This window comes from Medicago truncatula, chromosome 4 (assembly GCF_003473485.1).
Source record: "Medicago truncatula cultivar Jemalong A17 chromosome 4, MtrunA17r5.0-ANR, whole genome shotgun sequence".
Taxonomy (NCBI): domain Eukaryota; kingdom Viridiplantae; phylum Streptophyta; class Magnoliopsida; order Fabales; family Fabaceae; genus Medicago; species Medicago truncatula.
Window position 1 is genome coordinate 22129835 of NC_053045.1, and position 21552 is coordinate 22151386.

Here is a 21552-nt window from a genome sequence, read left to right on the forward strand (position 1 = left end):
TTTTAATTCTATCTTCCTATTTTCAACTCCAGAAACACACATAAATGATAGTTTTAGTCCAACCACCTATGCTCAACCATGAAATAAACAAAGAATAAAACATGTGAAAATGGTTATTTGAACAACCATTTATGTAACAATTTTTTAAACAAAAAGAAATGTAGGTATTGACACAATTAAAAGAAATAAAAATAAAAATATAATGTAAATATGGGAGAGAAAATTGTGACAAAATGGTTATACAAATATCATTTCTCTCTTACAACTTTTCCATTACATTGAAATTACTATAATCCTCTCTTACAATTTAATAACATAAAATAGAAAACTAAACATCCCAAAATATATCAGCACCTTCAATGTTGTATTCAATAAGTTTATCAACTAATCCAACCATGGTGTCAAAATCATGATTTTCCTCTAGGAATCAACAATGGTAAAAATGATTTGATCGTTAAGAAATAAGAAAATACATAATGATAAAGAAGACTATGTTGGAGAAAAATGTAGCAGAAAGATGCAAGGTGCAAAAAACTTCAGGTGTGTTGAAGGCCCAAAAACAATTGTCTATCTCCTATCAGCATTCATGCGCATCATGTTGTGAGTAGCAACCTGAGAGATAGCAGGAGAATTACTAGGTGCAGGCTGCCTTGAGGGTCTATAAGACAGGAGATGCGGTGCAGGGGCACGTATCTCCAGATCAGCTTGAAGATTTCCTGAGGGTCTATAAGTCTTTTATCATATTCACTGTTGAAATCCTTCAGCTTCTCGTTTGTCATTACAGTATGGGTGTTTATATAAGCTTCCACTCTAATTTGTGCCATCGTGCCAAATAAGCCTCTTTGGTCTCAATCTTTTTTAATATTATTTTTACTTTCCAGTTTCATCTCAAGTAACTTTCTCCATTGTTTTTTTTTATCCCTATATGATGATTCAGAAACCTTTAAAGAGACAGTAAGATTAGAGTTTCCAGTGAGTGATAAAAACTTTCCCTCCAGATCCCGCAACTTTACATTCATATCATCGACCGCATCTTCCTTACAGTCAAAATTCAAGTGCTTCTTTGCAAGATTGAGGGAAGCTTCAGTGTCAAGTTTGTGCTTTAGCAAAGAAGCAGCAGTCAAACACTGAAACAATCCAAGAAAAAGCCTGTCATCACTTAAATGTACTAAAGGCAGTCAACTAAATAATATGCATTTTTTAGTTAATATACTCTTTAAACTAAGGGTTCCCCGCATTAAATCGGTTTTTGAAATGGTAACCATATTGCAATAAGGAGGATGAACAAAAATGATAAAGGGGTAGAAATTCCATAGAAAAGAAAGGAATTATTTAACATTAACGTCTGGGAGGGAAATGACTTGTATGGGGGAATGTTAGTTACATAAGGAATAAGGGGAAAGAGAGGGATTCATTCAGGAACCATTCTCTGGTGAGGGAGCCACTTGGCTAGGGCTGTAGCTTGCTATCAGATTTACTTCAAGTCAAGGTTATTATTAGTAACCATGAAACCAATACAAGAAACAGGCATGACGAAATGTCACAACGGATGCAAAACCAACAGACGGTAATGAAGAAATAGAATTTCGCAGAATAAAGAGTCAAATGATGCAGAATAAAGGAGCATACTTACATGTTTTTCATCATATTTTTAAGTATATAACACAATAATAACAATAACTATAAAACATAATCCTTAAATATGCGTCTTCATTCTACACCATCTAACTAAGTATGATGTAGTTTATAATTTAGTGAGATTCCTGAGGGGTGGCAATCATTCAAATCAAGTTAGAGAAGATGAAAAACAAAATTTGTTAACAAAAAACTCTTAAGTGATATGTAAACAATCAAGAAAGCATGACCATAAAAACAATTGATTTATACAATTGACCTTGGATTACCAACAGTCATATATAAACAGAGGAAAGAAATAAACTCCATTTTTATGAAAAACAAAAAGAAATAAAAAAAAAACCATGTTTCCACGCAAAGGGAGGGGAGAAAACTCCATGATTTATACATATTTTCCTTTCACCGTTTCTTACATATTTTCCTTTCACCACTTTAAAAATTATATTGATCATTGTTCTAAGAATGAATCTATAAAGTGGTTATTTTAGTTTATTTTATTTAGATTTTATGTGTTTTTATTTACTTTCTAGAACTATTTTACTTCAATTGCAAGTTATTTAATTTCAGGAACAAATATATGAAAGATTGAGTCTTGGAGCAAAAGAAAGGAAATTTGGAGTTGATTGAGACCAAAAATATGAAGATCTTGTGCAAAAATATCAGGCGCAGCCCGTGCCTATGGTGGCACAGCCCGTACCTCCAAAGTTTCAAAGAGGCCGAACCACCAGAGAGCTTGGCACGGCCCGTGGAGACCTACAACACTCCGTTTGTTGCTTTTGCTTCCTGAACAAGCTTCCTTTTTATGTTATATGATAAAAGGAAATATGCATACAAGCTATGTGACAAAACTCACATTGAGTTTTATGTTATATGATAAAAGGAAATATGCATACAAGCTAGGAAGATTCTCATAACCTCCTCAAAGTATCACCCTTCCAAAGCTTCTGAAGATAAGAAGTTCTGAGTTCAGAATGTTCATATGAATGGATTTCATAATAATCATGAACATTAACCCGGAACATATCCAGAAATAATAAAGGATTACTTCATGGATAAACAAGAATATTTAAAGTCATCGGTTGCATGCAATGATGAACTAGATGCAAAGAAATATTATTTTGGACTTCAAAGAAAGAATCATCTTGTTTGTCAAAACAAATGATTTCTCATTTATATGCTTCAAGTAGTTTTTGAAGGAAATAAATAAACAACCTTCATAAAAAAGGAAGGAGCCTAGAAGAAACATTCTGAAGTTCATATGTATGAACCCAAATGGAGTTTAGAAGGTTGTTCAGAAGGTTGCTCAAAAGGTTCATTAGAGAAAACCCATAAATCAATGTCCACACCAAGAACATGCAAGAACATATGTGACGTGAACATATCTTATAATGATTTTGACTTTGGATCAAGAAATCATTAAAGGCATCTATGGTGATTAAAGGATTAATGGACTTTGATAGTTCTTGTTATTTGTGCGTTCTTGAGTGATTAACCAAGACACAAACAAAGTTTAAATCATACCAAGATACAAGAAATCAAAGGACATTAAATTCATGAACTAATTATGAAGTTCAGAAAGTTAGTTCAGAATGTTGATCAGAGAGTTGATCAGAACGTTATGATGATAGTTTAGAAGGTTGTTCATAAGCAAACCCAGAATCATCAAGAACATGAAGAAACATGCAAACTACAACGTGACATAAATAAATGTCCAAGAAAGTACCTTTGCGTGGATCAATCAAAAACTTAAGGCATTTACAAGAGAAATGTCTAAAGGATCTTTAATGTTCACCTAAGACTATGAACATTAAAGTACTAGGAATATTCCAATGAGAATATTATCCTAGATGTTACTTTACTGCACTTCAGTTGTGTTTTACTATTAGAGTTGATTACATCAAAAGTTAAGTCTTACAAATCAACCTAAAGTAAGAACAAATAGAACATTCTGATGGTCAGAATGTTCACTCCTGCACATGCTTCCAGCTATGAACAGTGTAGTTGGTGGAAAGATGAAAAAGGTAGCAAAAGGAGATCTTGCATCAGAGATAACTTGTACTCTGAACAAAATCAAGCAAATCTCCTAGAAGCATGGGCCTGAAGTTGCAGACCCACTATCCTCTCTCTCCTGCACAATATCCAAGGAAGATTTGAATCAACTTTATCCTACTTTATCCAGCAATTTTTGATGCATATGGAGAAGTTACTTTTTGCTGGATAAAGCCTAACAAATCTCATGTCACGCCTTGAACAAACCCAGAAACTCATCAGACATTCATCATTGATGAACCCAGATGAAGAACATCATGAATATCAACATTCTGATGAAGAACACATCAACATTCTGATGTTCATCCTAGGAACACAACAACATTCTGATGGTCAGAATGTTCACCCAGATTTTCAAGTAAAAGCTTGTGGGGCCCGGGACACGTGGCAAAACACCATTGGACACCCTACAACGGCTATATGAGCTCAAAGACTCTATAAATAGAGATCATGGCCTTAGCAAAACTTGCACCATTGCAAAGCATACAAGAAAACAACTTGAAATTGTTTGAAGCTCTTGCAATTGAATTGATCATCACTGAAGGCTCTTTTTACCTTCTTTGTAGTGTAAGTCAATTCTCTTCTTGTTATCTCTCTTAAAGATAACTTCTTCTTCCCCCTCCTCTGAGTTGATCATCACTGAAGATTATTTATATCTTCTTGTAGTGTAAATCAATTCTTTCTGTTATCTCTTTAAAGATAACACTTCCTTCCTTTCTTCTCTTGTCTGATTTCAATCATTCAATCTCCAAACATCTTGTAAAGTCTCATCTAGCTTTAGGGGTACTAAAGTGTTAGTTTGAGCTAAAGGTACAAAAGTTTAAGTAGGTAACTTAGCAAGAAGAAAAGAAAGTATCATCTAGCTTTAGGGGTACTAAAGTGTTAGTCTGAGTAAAGATTGTAAAAGTATAAGTGGTTAACTTAGCAACATGGTGCAAGCCTGCTGAGGCTTAGAGAATACAGAGGTGTAAGTGTTCAGGTGAACACAGATTGTAAGGTACAGGATTTGAGAGGTTATCTCAAGCATCATAGTGGAAACTCTCACAAGATTTAGAGGAGTGGACTAACCCACATTGGGGAACCACTATAAATCTCTTTGTGTTTATTCTCTCTTCCCTATACTCTTTACTTACTGCAAACACAAACACACACAAACACAGTTACTTGATTAAAACAGTTTCTGCATAATCTGCACAAGAACGTCAGAATGTTCTGAAGCAATTTCACTAACTTAATTTTTTCAAGTAAACCACTTGAGAATTAATTTTAAGTTACAGGTTAATTTTTAAAGGATCACAATTCAAACCCCCCCTTCCTTGTGACTATTTTATATACTTCAATTGATATCAGAGCCTGCCTCTATGAGTTGAGCACTTAACCGTGTATGAAAAAGATCCAGAAAGAAGTGATTATATACAATCTCTTACAAGTCATATTTCATCGATACAAAGACAATCTGGTAAATATAGTGTAATATTATCAACGAAAAATACCAATCAAACAGCAAGCAAAATCTAATAAAGTAAAAACAAGTTGCTTACTGGGAGAAGAAGAATTTTACAAAGCTTTTCTATATCTGGCTTCAGTGAAAGATGTAAGGTCCTCTGATGTCCCCTTATTTTCTCAGTATCGTTGTTCACTTGAGGCCTCTCTAATCTGACATTTGATTGAACAAAAAAATTGAGTAAAAGATGCAATTCACATGGAAAAATTTACCAATCTCATTGAACAGTAAAAAGCCATAAACAAAACAAAATTTAAAATTGTTCGAGATCACGGACCTTCCTTGTTTCTGGCACATGACTTTTCATCGTTAGATTTTAAAGGTTGATCAACATTATCGATTTCCCTAACGAAATCAGATCAAAGTAGTTAGAAAAGTAAGCTTATGTGATAACATAGTCACCCAATGCAGTGAAAATTAAAGCTGCCATTTACTAGATAACGAAAAAGCACGATAACAATGACAACATTGACTTTATGTTTTTATGACTAAAAGGGAAAAGATAGAAACTAAACATGCATACAATACTTCCGAAAACTAACATGGAATAAAATTATGTCTTAACAAAGTTGGTCCCTAAATTTTTTCCTCTGCATTCACTTTTGCAATCAATATGATATCCATATTATAAACAACAGTATACTAGTCCAACATACCCCATTCAACACCATTAATTTTCAATTCTCTACATTTTGAATACATAAAGTAAGAAAGAACAATGAAGAAACTTAAACATGCATATAAAAGTTCTTTTTCCTTAAAGATTAGGTTAGGAACATCATAACATATCATAGGACAAGAAAATCAAAGTAAGAATGTGAATCGAGTAAGAATAATAAGTATCCAATTAGTGAAATAAAAAATTGTTCCATAAAATTCAGTGTTACCTTTAGCCTTAACGGTCTGCACAACGGATCTCTCTCTCTTGCAGGACACGCTCCTGTTCCCCTTGGTTGGAAATGGATTTTCTCCTATTCTTCGACTTGGAAGGAGTAAACTTTGTTTTCTTCGAGCTTCTTGAAACGATATTGTTCAACAATATCTCTTGGCTAATGCTGCTGCTACCGAAACGAATGAGTTTTTTTTTTTTGTGTGTAAATTGGAAACAATGAAAAGGTAGTAAAGTAACCCTGATTGAGGCTAAATATACTCACTCCTATCTTAGGTGCCAAGTTTCTGTTGAATGAATTTTCTGACAAAATCTCTTATATTTTTTATTGGAATTGTAATTTTAGAACAAAATCTTTAATTTGTTTACAATAAATAAATTGAACGAAATCTAGCAACATTGATTCGGTAAGTGAATTTTCCGACAAAATCTTATTTATTTTATTTGATTCGGTAAAAAAAAAAACTTGATTTGGAGTAATTGAGAAAAGTACTAACTCAGTCAAGAAGCAGCAATGCATATGGTCTATGGTGGACCGTCGTCGCCGCAGTCGACGAAAACATCACCACGAGCCAGCCATAGAAACTTCCGAATGGTTGCAAAGGTCATGGTCTCCATCTTTGGAATGCTACAGTTGCGAGGGAGAAGACGCTGAGAGAGTGATAGGAAAAGAACATGAGTGCTTGGTCATTTTATATATATATATGTTCCGCGTAACTTTAATGCAAAAGTCCTTTTTTTTTTTTTTTTTTAATAAACACAATGCAAATATCCAAATTTCAAAATAATTTTTTTTTTGACAATAAAATAAACTTCATCCATTCAAATGCTAGAATAGCAATGATACAATCAAAGAAATTATGCATTGAAACATTTCTTATTCATATTTTGAGATCAGTACAAATGATAAAGATAGTTAAATACTCACTAGCAAAAGACAATAGAGCATTAAAAACCAAAATACAGATCGTAGCAACCATACTAAAATCTTCCACAAATAGCCAAATGTCGGGAATAATTCAAGATCCACAATCTTTAATTTCATCTAACTTCGAAAAAAGATATTTGCAAGTGTTTGCTCAAATCGACTATAAGTGGTCTTTTAGATGACCAATTCTACCACATACTGACAAGAACTCCGCGAGGTTGAGAGGATATTAAACTTGGTGATAGCCGCCATAAACCCCTTGCTTAAGGTATAGTACTTATGAAACGAGTTTTCTCAAGCAATACATCAAACATTCGTGGTGCAAACTGTAAGCAAAATACAAAAAACAAGAAAATTAACATAACAAAGAAACTAAAAAAGCATCCACGAGGACATTAGATCTCAAACCCAGCAATGATGGAGTAGTCCAAACAAAGTGCTTCCATGGAGGTTTTCACAAATGGAGATTAGACAATGCCTCAACGATTGTGGTAACAACCATAACAGTGAGACATTTAGGCGGTTGATGCTGAGGAGGTTGGTGATGGAAGAAATTGGCAAGTGCACCAAATCGTAACAAGCAGTGGCGGATCTTGATATCATTTTTCGGAGGTGTCAAATATTTGTGGAATATATATTAAAATGTTTCAAAAAATATACAATATTGTAAACTGGTGTGGTGGTGAAAATGTTTGATTTTCACTTAGAGGATGCCGATTCAATTCTTGCTTGGAGCTATTTTTAGTATAAAATATGAAGAATTCGGTGAAAAAATATAAAAAGAGGGTGCCAAGGGATCAAACACAAGACCATTAACTGATTCACAGACCTCGTAACTGTAACACCCCGTTTTCCCAATATTTAAAATTTCTTTAAAAACATAACATTTATCAGAGTAAACATCAAACAACGGGATATCACATATAATGTAATCCAACAGTTAAATAATAATTTAACCAATATCTTAAACATTTGCAGCGGAAAATCTTAACCATAATTCATGAAACGTTTTGGCACGCAGGCCCAACAAGTATCTCAAAAGAGTTAATCAAAACAATAAATATTCATGGCAGTTCACGTAAGAGAATGAAGCATGTTATAGCATAAAACCCCATCCCGTTACGTATCAGAGCGACCTAGACGACACAGTGAAGGCAAGGCCACTCACGACGGCAACTGCACACTAAGCACGATCACCTGCAAGTTACCCATACGAAGGGCAACATTTTCAAGCAGAAGGGGTGAGATTTCATAATAAAATAACATTAATCAATGTAATTGCGAATCATAAATTAACATCATAATCATTCCATTATTAACTTTGCATAAATGCTAAACAGTTATCACGTAATCATATATCCAATTCATTATGAACAACGTAACATAATCAATAAACACTTATCACGTAATCACATATTCATTCATTATCAACAAGGCATCTTAATCATGACAATGTGACAATGCTCCTAGACTCCTTATATGCATGTGGTACCAATCGTCATCATAAGTATTAATATACTTTAATCGTGCGGAGGACAAAGCTCCTATAAAACGTGCGGAGGACAAAGCTCCTAATATTCGTGGTGAGGACTAAGCTCAATGATATGCTATGCATGGACACATATGAACAAAACATCGTAATCAACTTATCAACATGCATCCAATAATTTGGAGCTAAACTTCATCATATAATTATGCACTTAGTTAAATAACGGAAGAAGCATAAACAGGTCACATAACAAGATGATATCATTATATCAAAGCACATAATTTGTATCATTATCACATCTTCTTATCTTGCATGAATATACAATACAATAGTTCATATTCAATTAATATTAATATAACTTAAACAACTCTACAGTCTGCATTAAACGACATCACTAGGTCTCATTACCAGTTAGGGGTTCACTCTTGATCAACAAGTGCGACACAGATCGCATAAACACATAAACAAGTTCATCCTGGTTGTACTCGCGAGGCGAGAGTACTTACTCGCCATGGCGAGTACCACTCATCTCCCAAACTAATGTTGTTCTAGGTTCCCTCTGATCCTACATTCATTCCTAATCAATACTAGGTATGTTCAGGCATTCTATGGCAGCCAAGGTCCAACTAAAATTGTCAAAACACAAAATATGACATGCACTCTGCCTAAGCTCGCGAGGCGAGGAAGGGTTGCTCGCCATGGCGAGTTGCAACAAACAACTCGCGAGGCGAAGGGAAGGGGCTCGCGTGGCGAGCGATGAAGTTCATCACTCGCGAGGCGAGGATCATCACTCGCTGTGGCGAGCGATGAACAGAAGCACGGGCAGACTAGGGTTTTTCTCAAAAATCCATCACACAACATGGTTCAAAGCCTAATTTTGATTCCATAATCCATCCTAAACATGTTCTAAGGTTAAAGGACGGTTTCTACATCAATCTAAACAAGTTTTACCGTTTGATCATCAATTTTTAGGGTTTTGACCTAATTCCAAAACTTTTCTAAATCAATCCTAACTTTGTCAATTAATCATCAGAATTACAACGATCAATGCTATTGAATCATTAGTCTCACCCTTACCTTGTTTGAAGAAAATCGCAGCACTCTTGGTCTCTTGCTCCTCTCTAAGCTTTTCTCCCTTTTTCCAAAAGTTTTCACGTACAATGGTTTTCTAAAGATATTAGGTCTTCCCTATTTATACCTCTTTCTAATAACTTATCTTATCTCACTTTCTCCCCCAAAACTATCTAAAATATCAAAACAGCCCTCAACTAAATATTTTATATTATTTTCAAATCTTTATTCTATTTAACAATAAAATAAATCTCATATCATAATCAAATCCTCCAAAACTCATAACTTATCACGTCATCAATCAAATCACTAAATTCATCGTGAATCACCAAAACATAACAAAATCACGCATATATTATATAATTATAATATAATTGCCTAAACTCGATTAAATAACGATTAAACGAAAGTGGGCGTTACAGTAACCACTGGAACAACAACACATACTGTACATATCATGCATAATATGATATTTATATAAACGTTGGGGGGTGCAGTGGCACCTGGGGGTCTCTAAAGAGATCCGCCCCTGGTAACAAGTAATAAAGGAGTAAGAAACTTCTTACAACAAGTACAACTATATGTTGGAGTAAGAAACTATCAGTGCCTACTTTTAATCTACGAATCATTCTTCTAGATCACAATTCAAAGTTCTCATTGGAAAAAACATTAATGAACAGGCATGGACTAATTTAAATTGGGCACAATTAAAGCATAAATTGAATGAACAACTTTATTAATAAGATCTAATAAATAAGAATGGGTTCATCTTGGAACCGTGATCAAGAGGTTTAATTGATCACTGCAAATGCCCTTTTTGAGGGGTTAAGATCCTCATTTCTTTGAATTAAAAAGCTCAATTTATGAGAAAGATATACACAAGTGGGATAGTGGCAGGGTATGCTTTTTTAAAAATATTTTAAAAACATACTTTTTTAAAAATATTTTAAAAAGTGAATCCACTAATAGTTAACTTGTGTTTATTCTTTCAAAAAAAAAAACTTGTGTTTATCTCTCTTAAATTAAGTTCTCCATCAAATAACTTGGATTATAATGTTATTTAGAATTTTATAATTGGGGTTCGAATCCCAAAAAAAATAAAATTCTTTGTACCTTATAATTTATAGACATAATATGTCTTTTTGATTAGGACTTTCGTGTAATTATCTTTCACTGCCTATGTTATTTTAGTGTCTATATAATCATTTGATTTTTTAAAAAATAAAATAAAAACTCCTATTGTACAAAGTGACCGTGAGTTATAGAAGAGCACATTAATTAATTGATAAGAAGTAGACTTAATTAATAGGGATTAGTGTGTGTGTCCATCACATAGATTCTGTTCAAAGACAAAGACCTTCAAGTCCAACATAATATTGAAAGAGCACATTTTCTTTCTTTCTTTCTCGGCTGCTTCTTCATAATAACGGTCACTTTTGAAGTAAAGTAGGCATGGTGGAAAAGTCTTCATCACTCTTCTATTTATTTTTTAATAATTCTCAGTGTGGACATTAATTATTCCACATAATTTTGACGTGGAAATTATAGTTATAGTTATCCTTTACTAGTCCATTGAATTTTTTTTTTTGTTGTTGCCCGTTGATAGTTAAAAGTATCCAACAAGACAATGATACGAAGATTTTTAATTTGGATGAGAGTGTAATTTGAACCCGTGAAAGTACATGATTTTGTTTTTTTTTAGAGAAAGAATATAGTAATTTTTTGTTTTAGAAAGAGTTTTGTTAATATCACATTAAGGTCCCGTTTGAACAAAACAACGGACACATACATCATCCGATCACTATTATAAACAAAAATTTACATTTTAGATTTATTTATTTAATGGTTCACACTTATTACTTATAGTACTGGAATTTACGTCATAAGTCATTTATATTTAGGTAAGTATACTAAAAAATACTTACATTGATTAAAGAGATTGGATGTGTCATTACATAAATAATTAGACATGGATACAAGAAAATGCTTTTTAGGGTCTAAGTGCTTGTTTGTTTCAGCTTTTCCATAGTCCATAATCACTTCTACAGCCTCATAATTGAAAAAAAACAATTTGTCACATGTTTGGTTCAGCTTTACAGATGCAATTCTCTTCTCCAAAAGCAATTTTGGTTGAAGCTACAATTCCTAGCTTTTGAGTTGACTAGAATCAATTCTCCATTAAATTTTATATTTTAATTATTACAACCCATTATTTTCCTTTATCGTCCTTCATCAATTCTTCTTTTTGGTTTGTATTTAATTTGATGAACCAAATTTAATCAAAAAAATTAATGAACTAAATTAGCCTCGGAAAATATTTATGGTCATGAGTTACCAAGTTTTAGATTTTTCTTTACAATTTTCCGTTCAAATTTTTGGCAACCATCTCTATTATTATTTAACTTAAATATATTTTATCAAAAAATATAAAATACATAGAACAAATATTTTGTCAAATTTTTTTTGGTTTAATGATCCTATTTGTTATTTTTTAAATTATGATATAAAAAAATTATGTATTTAAATTAAGTAATATATCAATATTTCGTATTAATCTACATATACATTCAACTATGTCCATTTATTTGTATTTAGCTATGTCCATTTTAGTAATTATACATTCAAAAGCAATTTTGATCAAAACTATCCAAACAACATTCATTATATTTAATCAATTCTACATTATTGTATCCAAACATAAATCAATTCTCTCAAAATCAATTTTATCAAAATCAATTCTATCAAAATCAATTCAATCAGAATCAATTCTATCCAAAACTGTACAAAGCACACTCTAAGACGATCTTCAACTCACTCAAAAAAAGAAGATTAAGACTGTCTTAACCCTAAAAAAACATTTTCTTGTTTATCCTTTGAAGCCGCTTTCAACCAATAGTGTTGAGAACATGCTAGATCATTCAACAAGGACCTACGATTTAAGTTACTTCAGACCCAAATTAGATCTGACTTTTTTATAAATCAATTACGCTAAAAGTGTCAAACTATAGACCATAAAAACCTTTTAGCCTACACAAATAAATATAACTAATATTTTTTATTACTATTATTGTATTAGATTTTTTTCCTAAGAATTCATTTTAAATTTTCCAACTTTTAAAATAAGTTAAACTTATTAATCTATATCAATTTTTTTATATATTGAAATATATTATTCTATACCTTAAGTAGAAATATGATATCGTATATATTCAAAATTTCTAAATTCTAAATTGTCATTAAATATCAAAGTGAAGTTTGTCTTTGTGAGCTTAACACAATTGGTAGAGACAATACATAATATATGCAAAGTTCAGAGTTCAAATTCCGACAACCAAAAAAAAAAATATCATGATCAATTATAATGTTACTCTATTTAAATATCGTCATGTTATTTATCTAAATATGTTCATATGACATAAATTCTTAAATTGACAAAAAGAAAATAGTCTTCAAACATACTTTTAAAATGATTAGTTTCCAACTTAAAAATAAGCTCATAACAAATTACAAATTTAACTTAAATTTATAGGGTGCCTTTAATTTTATTATGTTTTTTAAAATGTGAGGTCACACATGATTTCCACACTTGTTATTCTCATACTAATATGATGAAAATCTAACATTCACATGGAAATACAATTTAACTTACTATAACTTTTCAATACCACTCACATTTTATTTCTAAACAAATTTTATAAATATTCCAAATAAATCTAAATTTTAACCAATGACATGATTAAAAACGCTATTCCTAAAAATAGTTTTCTTAGGAACATTATTACAAGAAAGATAATTTCATATCTTGAATTAAACACACTTTTAATTTTATGCAAAATATTATAAACTCTTTTTTTTTTTGTCAGATAACTTATTGGCTAGAATTCAACTTATAAGGTGAATAAATAGGATGTCCGGAGTTCAAACCCCAACCCCTACATGTAATAATGCATTGTCCTACCAACTGAGCTATGGTCACAGGAGATAAACTCTCTTTGTTACGCAACTTAAAAATGTGAAATATGCATTGTAGAGATAATCTCAACATTAATTAGCACAGGAAAAATATACTTTACAGCGTGGCTGCTACTATTATCCTAATGTTTTTGTCTTGACTCTTGACTTAGAGAGAGAGAGAGAGACGGTGCTGCTGAGAGAGAAAAGAGAATTTGAGAGACAACCTTTGTTTATTATTGTACCTTAACATAACAAATTTGCAACTTTGTTCCTTTTACCTTATTCTCTTGTTCTTCTTCTTTTACAAAGGTTAGTGCTTTTTTACTTCCTCTTGTTGTTATTATACTTATAAACTCTTCTTGTTTTGGATGCAATGCAACATGTGTGCTTCTTTACGTTTCTGTTTCAATCTTAAACTCCAAGTTTGTTTTTCTTTTTCATTTTCATATGAGCTTAGCTCAAAAAATTCTAACTATTGTTTACTTTTTTATTTTTAGAAACAAAAAATCAGGGGCATTTTGCATCATTGTTCTGCTCTGAACTCAAGTAGTTATTGAGGTTGGAATGAGTGTTTTGTGATTTGGTTGGTTAAAGAGAGTTCAATGGATTGGAAGAGATCTAGTTTGAAGATCTATGGAGATGTTTTATTTGGATTTTTGTTGCTTTGTATAATTCAGATTTCAAGTTCTCTTACTGATCCTACTGATGGTAAAAGATTCTTTCTGACTTTGTTTATTGGTATTTTATTAATATTATAATGTGTGTTTTGTTGATTGTTGAAGATTATATCTTCTTTTATCCTATGATATATGTACTGGCAATGAAATAGGATTGTTTGAAGTCAATTCAACTATGAATGTATGTAGCATTGACTTTTTGGATTGAAAGCGTGTCGGACACCGACAAATGTGGTTACATTTAATTTAATTACCTTAAGTATCTCAAATTATTAGTTGTGTCAGTACTTCATAACTGTAAACTGTACATTTAAGGCATGTTTGAATAAACAACTTACTCCCTCAGTTGCTAATTATAAGCAAATTTGACAGGTTTATTTGATTAATGATGTATGTGGTCCATATATGAACCACATACATCATTAACTGAATGAACCTAAAAAGTTAAATTTGCTTATAATTGGTAACGGAGGGAGTATTTGCAACTTATTAGCACAAACACTTATCATAATAAGCACTTACGTGTAAGATTACATAAGCTATTTTTATAGAAGATGGTAAAAGAAAATCAAACTGTTTTTGTATATGCTATAAGCTGTTTTCATAAGCTATCTTGGAGGACTTATGAAAATAAGCTAAAAAAGGCTTATTTAAAGTCTCCCAAACAGTCTCACAGCTTATGCCAGTATGTAAGCCCATATAAGCTAAATCCAGACGGGCCCTTAATACTAAGTCTTTGTCTTGATTGGTGTGTCAAGAGTTACTGAATTGTGTAGCTGATTGAGAGCCAGAAGATAAAATTTATGTATTAATGCTTTCAACATATTATTGATTGATTATGTCATAATAATATCTTCAGTATATAAGAGTTCTAATATTTTTGTTTGTTTGTATCAGTTGCTGCACTTAATAGCTTACATACTTCACTGGGATCTCCTCTTCTACCTGGGTGGGTTTCTAGTGGTGGAGATCCCTGCGGAGAAGGGTGGCAAGGCATTCAGTGTAATGGTTCGTTCATACAAAAAATGTATGTTACGTTTTCATCCCTTTTGCCTGACTTTTCATACTGACTTACTGATTTATATCTCTTAAATTTATTTGTTCATGGACATGATTTATAATTGGACATCATTGTCGTTTCATTTAGCGTAACAGAATTCGAACAAATCGTTATTGTTTTGTGAAATAGTGACGATAGAGCATTATAACATAGCAGAATTTGAACAAATTGCTATTTTCCACGATTGACAAGCTAGTTTGATTCATGTAGCTTACCCCCATTTAGGGGATAAAGGCTTTTGTTGTTGTATCTCGGAATAAATATCATAAGTTTTCTTATCATGTTATTTGTGACAGTGTTCTGAATGGTGCAAATCTGGGAGGAGAACTGGGTGATAATCTGGCAACATTTGTTTCAATCTCAGTAATGTAAATAATTCTCCTTGATTTATGCATTTATTTCAACCTCAGTAATGTATATATAAGTTTCTTCTGCATTATCTTCATTGCTTGCTGTGTATTTTGGAGGTAGCGATTTGAGCAACAACAACATCGGAGGAAGTATTCCATCCAATTTACCAGCTACCATGAGAAACTTGTATGTAATAACTCATTTCTGTAATATCAATTCTTTCCATTAAATTCTGTTAAAAGACGTGATGGATTTTACTTGCAGTTTTCTTTCAGCCAACCTGTTGACTGGAAGTATTCCAACCTCTTTATCCGCTTTAACTGGACTCAGTGACATGTGAGTTTGTTGCATGTTCTATATTATATTATATTTGTATGGTAGATGATGTTAAATTTCATGCAAGTTTATCTACATTATAACGAATCATATCCTTTCAGGTCTCTTAACAACAATCATTTAACTGGAGAAATACCAGATGCGTTCCAGTCTCTTACGCAATTGATCAATCTGTATGGCCTCATTTTCAACAATACATTAAAGATATTTTATTTTCCTTAAAATAAACATATTAAACATATTTTATTTATGGAGTGATTACTATTTTGCAGAGATTTATCTAGTAATAATCTGAGCGGGGAACTACCTCCTTCGGTGGAGAATTTGTCATCTTTGACCACACTGTTAGTATTTTGTCTTAGTACAATCAAAGCATGACATATTTTCTCTGTCAATTATCGACGAAACTCACTACTTCCTTTCTGTCAGACGCTTGCAGGATAATCAACTATCTGGGACACTTGATGTTTTACAAGACCTTCCTCTGAAAGATTTGTACTATTCTTAACCCTTAACCATCATATAAATTATGACTGATATATTGTTAAACTGTTTTCATTATAGATTCTAGAACTTTCAGGAATAGGATGCATATAGGACTTAATGTCATCTTTTCAATTTTAGACTTTTAGTCCGACTTGATTCTCTCTTAAAGTTTAGTCGTCCCTGTTTGAGCAGGAATGTCGAGAACAACCAATTTGCTGGTCCAATACCTCCAAAGTTGCTAAGCATACCTAACTTCAGGTGAAGCCTTAAACAATAAATATATTACATATTATGCTTCTTTTTGCTTAAATAGGAAAATTTCTTGATTTAGAAGATTTGACAACGGACATGTATGGAACTTGGTGGTTATGAGTCTGGAATATGTTTTTCTTGAAAATTCATTTGATCCTGTTAATTTTAAAGTTGTCTGGTTTTGCAATTAAGACAAAAAGAAATGAACAAGGCCAACAGAGTATATATGATACTTTCATATTGCGCCTTCTGAAGAAGTTATGAAGCAGTGCATTTGTAATTGTTAAGGGACCCACATTGGATGAGATATGACCTGAAAATGAGTTTATAAATGGAAGGCATCCTCGCCTTTACTAGACAAATTTGCAGGGTTGAGCTAGGCCCAACCTAAATTCTAAGATGGTATTAGTGTCTATCCAAGATCCATTGGATCACCTGCTATAGGGTCACATTCTAGATGTCAGTCTTGGGTGCGAGGGGTGTGTTACAAGTCCTACACTGGATGGGATATGGCCTGAAAATGAGTTTATAAATAGGAGAGATCCTCGCCTTACTTGCTGGTTTTGTAGGGTTAAGTCCAAATTTTAAGAGTAATAAAAAAACAAATAGATGCCTCCAGTTTAAGAGTTGGGTAACAAGAAACAATGTGTTGTTTAAAATAAGTCTCAAGAGTCAAGATTACATACAAATTCTAATTTGTAATAGTCACGGTGCATTAGGCAAGGTACACTTCTTTTGCACCCAAATTGATGTCTCATTTTCTTTATTGTTATTTGAAACTTGTGGTTCAGGCTCCGTCAAATCCACAGAAGGTGTGGAATTTGTAGTTAAATTGAGTGTTGTTAAATAGTGGCTACAGCGGCGCTATACCGCTATTGTGTAGCGGAACTTTAGCAAAAATCTTACCTTCCATCATTTAATTTAGATTGAAGAAGGATAATAGTGCTATATTTTAGGAAGCGGTCCAAATATTATTGTTATATTTGCAATAGCAGGACACAAAGTTGAGTTATAGGTCTTTTTATTTGTCGTCCTCATAGATTACGTGGTACTACTACATTTTTGTTATTTATTGATTTTGGTTACATCAGAAATTTTAATTTGAAGAAGATATATTTGTTCGCTTGTAATGTTGTAGCTTCTGTAACTAAGATAATGTTTATCATGCAGACAAGCTGGAAATCCATTTAATGATAATTCCACGGCAACTCGTGCTCCTCCTTCTCGCTCTCCAGTAACAGCACCGCCAGGAGCACCACCAGCAGCACCGTTTTTTCCAGTACCATCTTCTGGTTCTGGCCGTGTACCTACCAAACAGGCTGATGGACCAACTGTAGCGATTGGGTCAAAATCTGGGAAATCAAACAAACATACGAAAAGGGTGGTTTTGATAGTTATTGGCAGTGTTTTGGCATTCATTATTTTTGTACTAGCACTTGTTCTATTTATTCCAAGATGTGGTAGAAGGGAACGGGTTGACAGAAGGTCCAGGCGACATCAAATTGGGGCATATGGAGGTGAAAGACAACAAACTCCTAGCAGTCTAGGGGCTATAGTCCTACCACCTAGTCAAACAGAAAAAGGCAAATACATATAGCTTTTAGTTCTTCATTTAGTTATTTATCTTTCAATTAATTATTCAATGGTAGGTTCCACTAATTTACCACTTAAATATGTTAAATGATTTTGATTTATTTTAACAGTACCGGCAAGAGATGTCTCGAGGCCAAATGATGTTCGCCAAGAAGAGCCTAGGAAAGTGTGGGCTGTACCAAATGCACAGGATAAGCAAGAGAAGGACGTGCAAAGAATGACAGCAATACCAAGGGATGTCTTGAGGCCAAATGACAATCGCCAAGAAGAGCCTAGGAGAGTGTGGGCTGTTCCAATTCCAAATGCACATGATAAGCAAGAGAAAGATGTGCAAAGAATGGCGACAATAGCAAAGCCAGTAGATCATGAGATTGATATCAGCACACCTGAAGTGTATTCTGTGCCTCCTCCGCCTCCGCCGCCTCCTCCGCCACCCCCTCCTCCTTCAATTCCTACTAAGAAGGGGATTGTTGAACCAACCACTTCTCATTCACTTCCTACTAAGAGAGTGATTGTTGAGCCGACCACTTCCCACAGAGGGACTACTGTCGATCCATCCTTAAGAAGTTCAAGTCCTCCTACTTTTGCAAAATGTTTTACCATTGCATCCCTTCAACAATACACAAATAGCTTTTCTCAAGAAAATCTTATAGGAGGAGGCATGTTGGGCACTGTGTACAGGGCCGAGCTTCCTGATGGGAAGGTAAGATTTTTGCTTATCTGTGCAATTGATTAATGTCCAATTCTCTTTCACTAGCTTATTTTTATGCCTTGATTGGATTCTTATTTTGATGGTTACTCTTTTTGTCTTCTGAATTGTTAGCTGCTTGCTGTAAAGAAACTTGACAAAAGAGCCTCTGTTCACCAGAAGGATGATGAGTTTCTTGAATTGGTAAATAGTCTCGACAGAATAAGACATACAAACATTGTTGAGCTTATTGGATACTGTTCAGAGCATGGTCAAAGGCTTCTGATATATGAGTACTGCAGTAACGGGTCACTATATGATGCACTTCACTCAGATGATGAATTCAAAGCATCACTATCGTGGAATGCTCGCATTCGGATGGCACTTGGTGCGGCTAGAGCCTTGGAGTAAGTCAAGTAATCAATACTGTCAACAAATAAATTGTTCAAGCTTTTAATTTATAGTTTATATCGGGTTCAAGGTTTCGTTTTTGAATTCTAGTTTGTCCTGCATAAATATTTTACTCTTCTTCATTGAATTCATTTATTGCTGAAAGTTATTTTTTAATCTAATAACTTGCTCATTAATAAGGTAGTTGTATTCTAACCTTTCTGGAACGTTCTCAAACTTAAATTGGTCAAACATCATACTTAACCCATAACACTTCTTGACGTGGATGTTATAATCAAGTTACATAGTGTACTACTCTTATTATAAAATACATTATAGACTGCTAAACTCAATTTCAAAAAACCAGTTCAATCAATAAATTTAAGCTGTCGGTGCTATCCAAAGAATCATTTTAATCTCTAACAATAAGAAATCTTTTGCTTGATCTCTTTAGAGAGCTATATGATACTCCAGACAGATGAAAGTTTCGTATGAAAAAAGTAAAATTGGAGATTGAGTGATGGGAAGATTTTTCTTTGCTTTGTTTTATTTAAAGATAACAGTTTGAGATTCTGAATCTAATACTTTTTGTCCTTTACAAGATATTTGCACGAGCAATGTCAGCCACCTGTGGTGCACAGAAATTTGAAGTCTGCCAATGTTCTCCTTGATGATGATCTATCTGTGCGTGTATCTGATTGTGGTTTAGCTCCATTGATAGCTTCGGGATCTGTAACTCAGGTATTTTGAAACTGTAGTTGTTTCGACATTATTAGGGAAATGATAAAAAATTTATAGGTTTGGCGTACCTCCTAATATTTTAGCAGGATTTAACTGCAAAGTAACAATGTCGAAATGTAATTTGTATTATAACAGTCTGATAAATGATAATATTCCATGTTTTGTCAGCTCTCTGGGAACCTGCAATCAGCTTATGGCTATGGAGCTCCAGAATTTGAGTCAGGAATTTACACTTACCAAAGTGATGTATACAGCGTTGGAGTGGTTATGTTAGAACTTTTGACCGGCCGTCAGTCCCATGACAGGTAAGAATGCATAAGCAAAATAGTTCAGCATCTGTTTTGGCTATTTATGCAGTTAATTCATTGTTTGGAACATCTCGGACAGGACACGTCCACGAGGGGAGCAATTTCTTGCTAGATGGGCAATCCCCAAACTTCACGATATTGATGCATTATCAAAGATGGTTGATCCTTCTTTAAATGGAGTTTACCCTGCAAAGTCATTGTCAAATTTCGCCGACATTATTTCTCGATGCCTTCAGGTGAGTTTTTATCAGTTTCAACATAAATCTCAGTTATTATTAGCTTGTTCATCTATATCCAATGGAATTAAATTTGTTTTTTGGATGGGCAAATGTTAGTATATCAGTTGTTCTGTTAGTATTTTTCTCTTTCACCGGCATTTGAATCCCGGCCAGCCCTTTAACTCCTTCAATTACTTTATTGCCTTTAATGCAGACGGAGCCCGAATTTAGGCCAGCAATGTCAGAAGTCGTCTTATACTTACTAAATATGATGAAGAGGGAGTCTCAGAAAAATGATTCAAATGAAAAATGAGAATGGTGGTGATACTTGTTCATGAATTGAGGTGCAAAGATTTAGCATAGTTTCTTAGGATTACATGATAGTTTTGCATAGGTGTCTAACTAACCCATTTGTTTGATAATTGTTTCTAAATTCTTAATCATGAAAATGTAATTCCAATTTGCGTGCATCCTTATGGTTTATTATATTAATCCTTGATAACAAAAGTTTGTTAGTCATTTGTACAAATTCAACTCAAGCATTGTAATTCAATACTTGTGAACTACCAAAAGTTATCTATTGCCTTTTTGTTACTTGCTACAAAGTAGAGTTGCTTTTAAGCTTAAAAATTAGGTGTGGTCCATTTAGAAAATATAACTTGGTTGTCTAAATGAATTTAAACCAATTATTTTAATTAATTATCCTAAGAATATTTTTTATAGACATTTCTTAACCGTCACCAGCTTCAACTCTTATAATATTATTATACACCTAAATTTGAACCAATGAGCACTCACCTATGGATGTCACCATCAAACCAAATTTAAACCTCCAGAAAAAGAATGTCTACTACGTGACGTTACATGCTAAATTGAAATTTGACATTTACTTTAACTTCGAAAGGTATATCCAGCTGCCTAGAAAATAATCGA

At 33.2% G+C, this 21552-nt stretch overlaps 1 protein-coding gene across 3 annotated transcripts; it reads left to right on the forward strand.

Annotated features, from left to right (window-relative positions):
* Window positions 1-13672: 13672 nt before the first annotated feature.
* Window positions 13673-21213, forward strand: LOC25492087 (protein STRUBBELIG-RECEPTOR FAMILY 3). 3 transcript variants are annotated; one of them, XM_013600140.3, is made up of 17 exons: window positions 13673-13828; window positions 14017-14227; window positions 15094-15223; window positions 15553-15624; window positions 15728-15793; window positions 15872-15943; window positions 16045-16116; window positions 16216-16287; window positions 16373-16438; window positions 16622-16687; window positions 17852-18264; window positions 18385-18977; window positions 19098-19369; window positions 19955-20093; window positions 20262-20398; window positions 20481-20637; window positions 20834-21213. In XM_013600140.3, exons 2-17 carry the CDS (start codon window positions 14122-14124, stop codon window positions 20930-20932), a joined length of 2532 nt encoding a protein of 843 aa, XP_013455594.1. In that variant the 5' UTR covers window positions 13673-13828; window positions 14017-14121; the 3' UTR covers window positions 20933-21213. The 3 variants fall into 3 exon arrangements, with proteins under 3 accessions (XP_013455594.1, XP_024637889.1, XP_024637888.1); XM_024782121.2 differs by lacking the exons at window positions 13673-13828; window positions 14017-14227; window positions 15094-15223 and having other exon boundaries at window positions 15883-15943; XM_024782120.2 differs by lacking the exons at window positions 13673-13828; window positions 14017-14227; window positions 15094-15223 and having other exon boundaries at window positions 15570-15624; window positions 15728-15797.
* Window positions 21214-21552: the final 339 nt, after the last annotated feature.

Coding starts and splice junctions, on each gene's coding strand:
- LOC25492087 (XM_013600140.3), top strand. CDS start 14,122: ATGGATTGGAAGAGATCTAGTTTGAAGATCTATGGAGATGTTTTATTT. Junction 16,688..17,851: donor CTAAGCATACCTAACTTCAG/GTGAAGCCTTAA, acceptor TTTATCATGCAG/ACAAGCTGGAAATCCATTTA. Junction 18,265..18,384: donor ACCTAGTCAAACAGAAAAAG/GCAAATACATAT, acceptor TTATTTTAACAG/TACCGGCAAGAGATGTCTCG.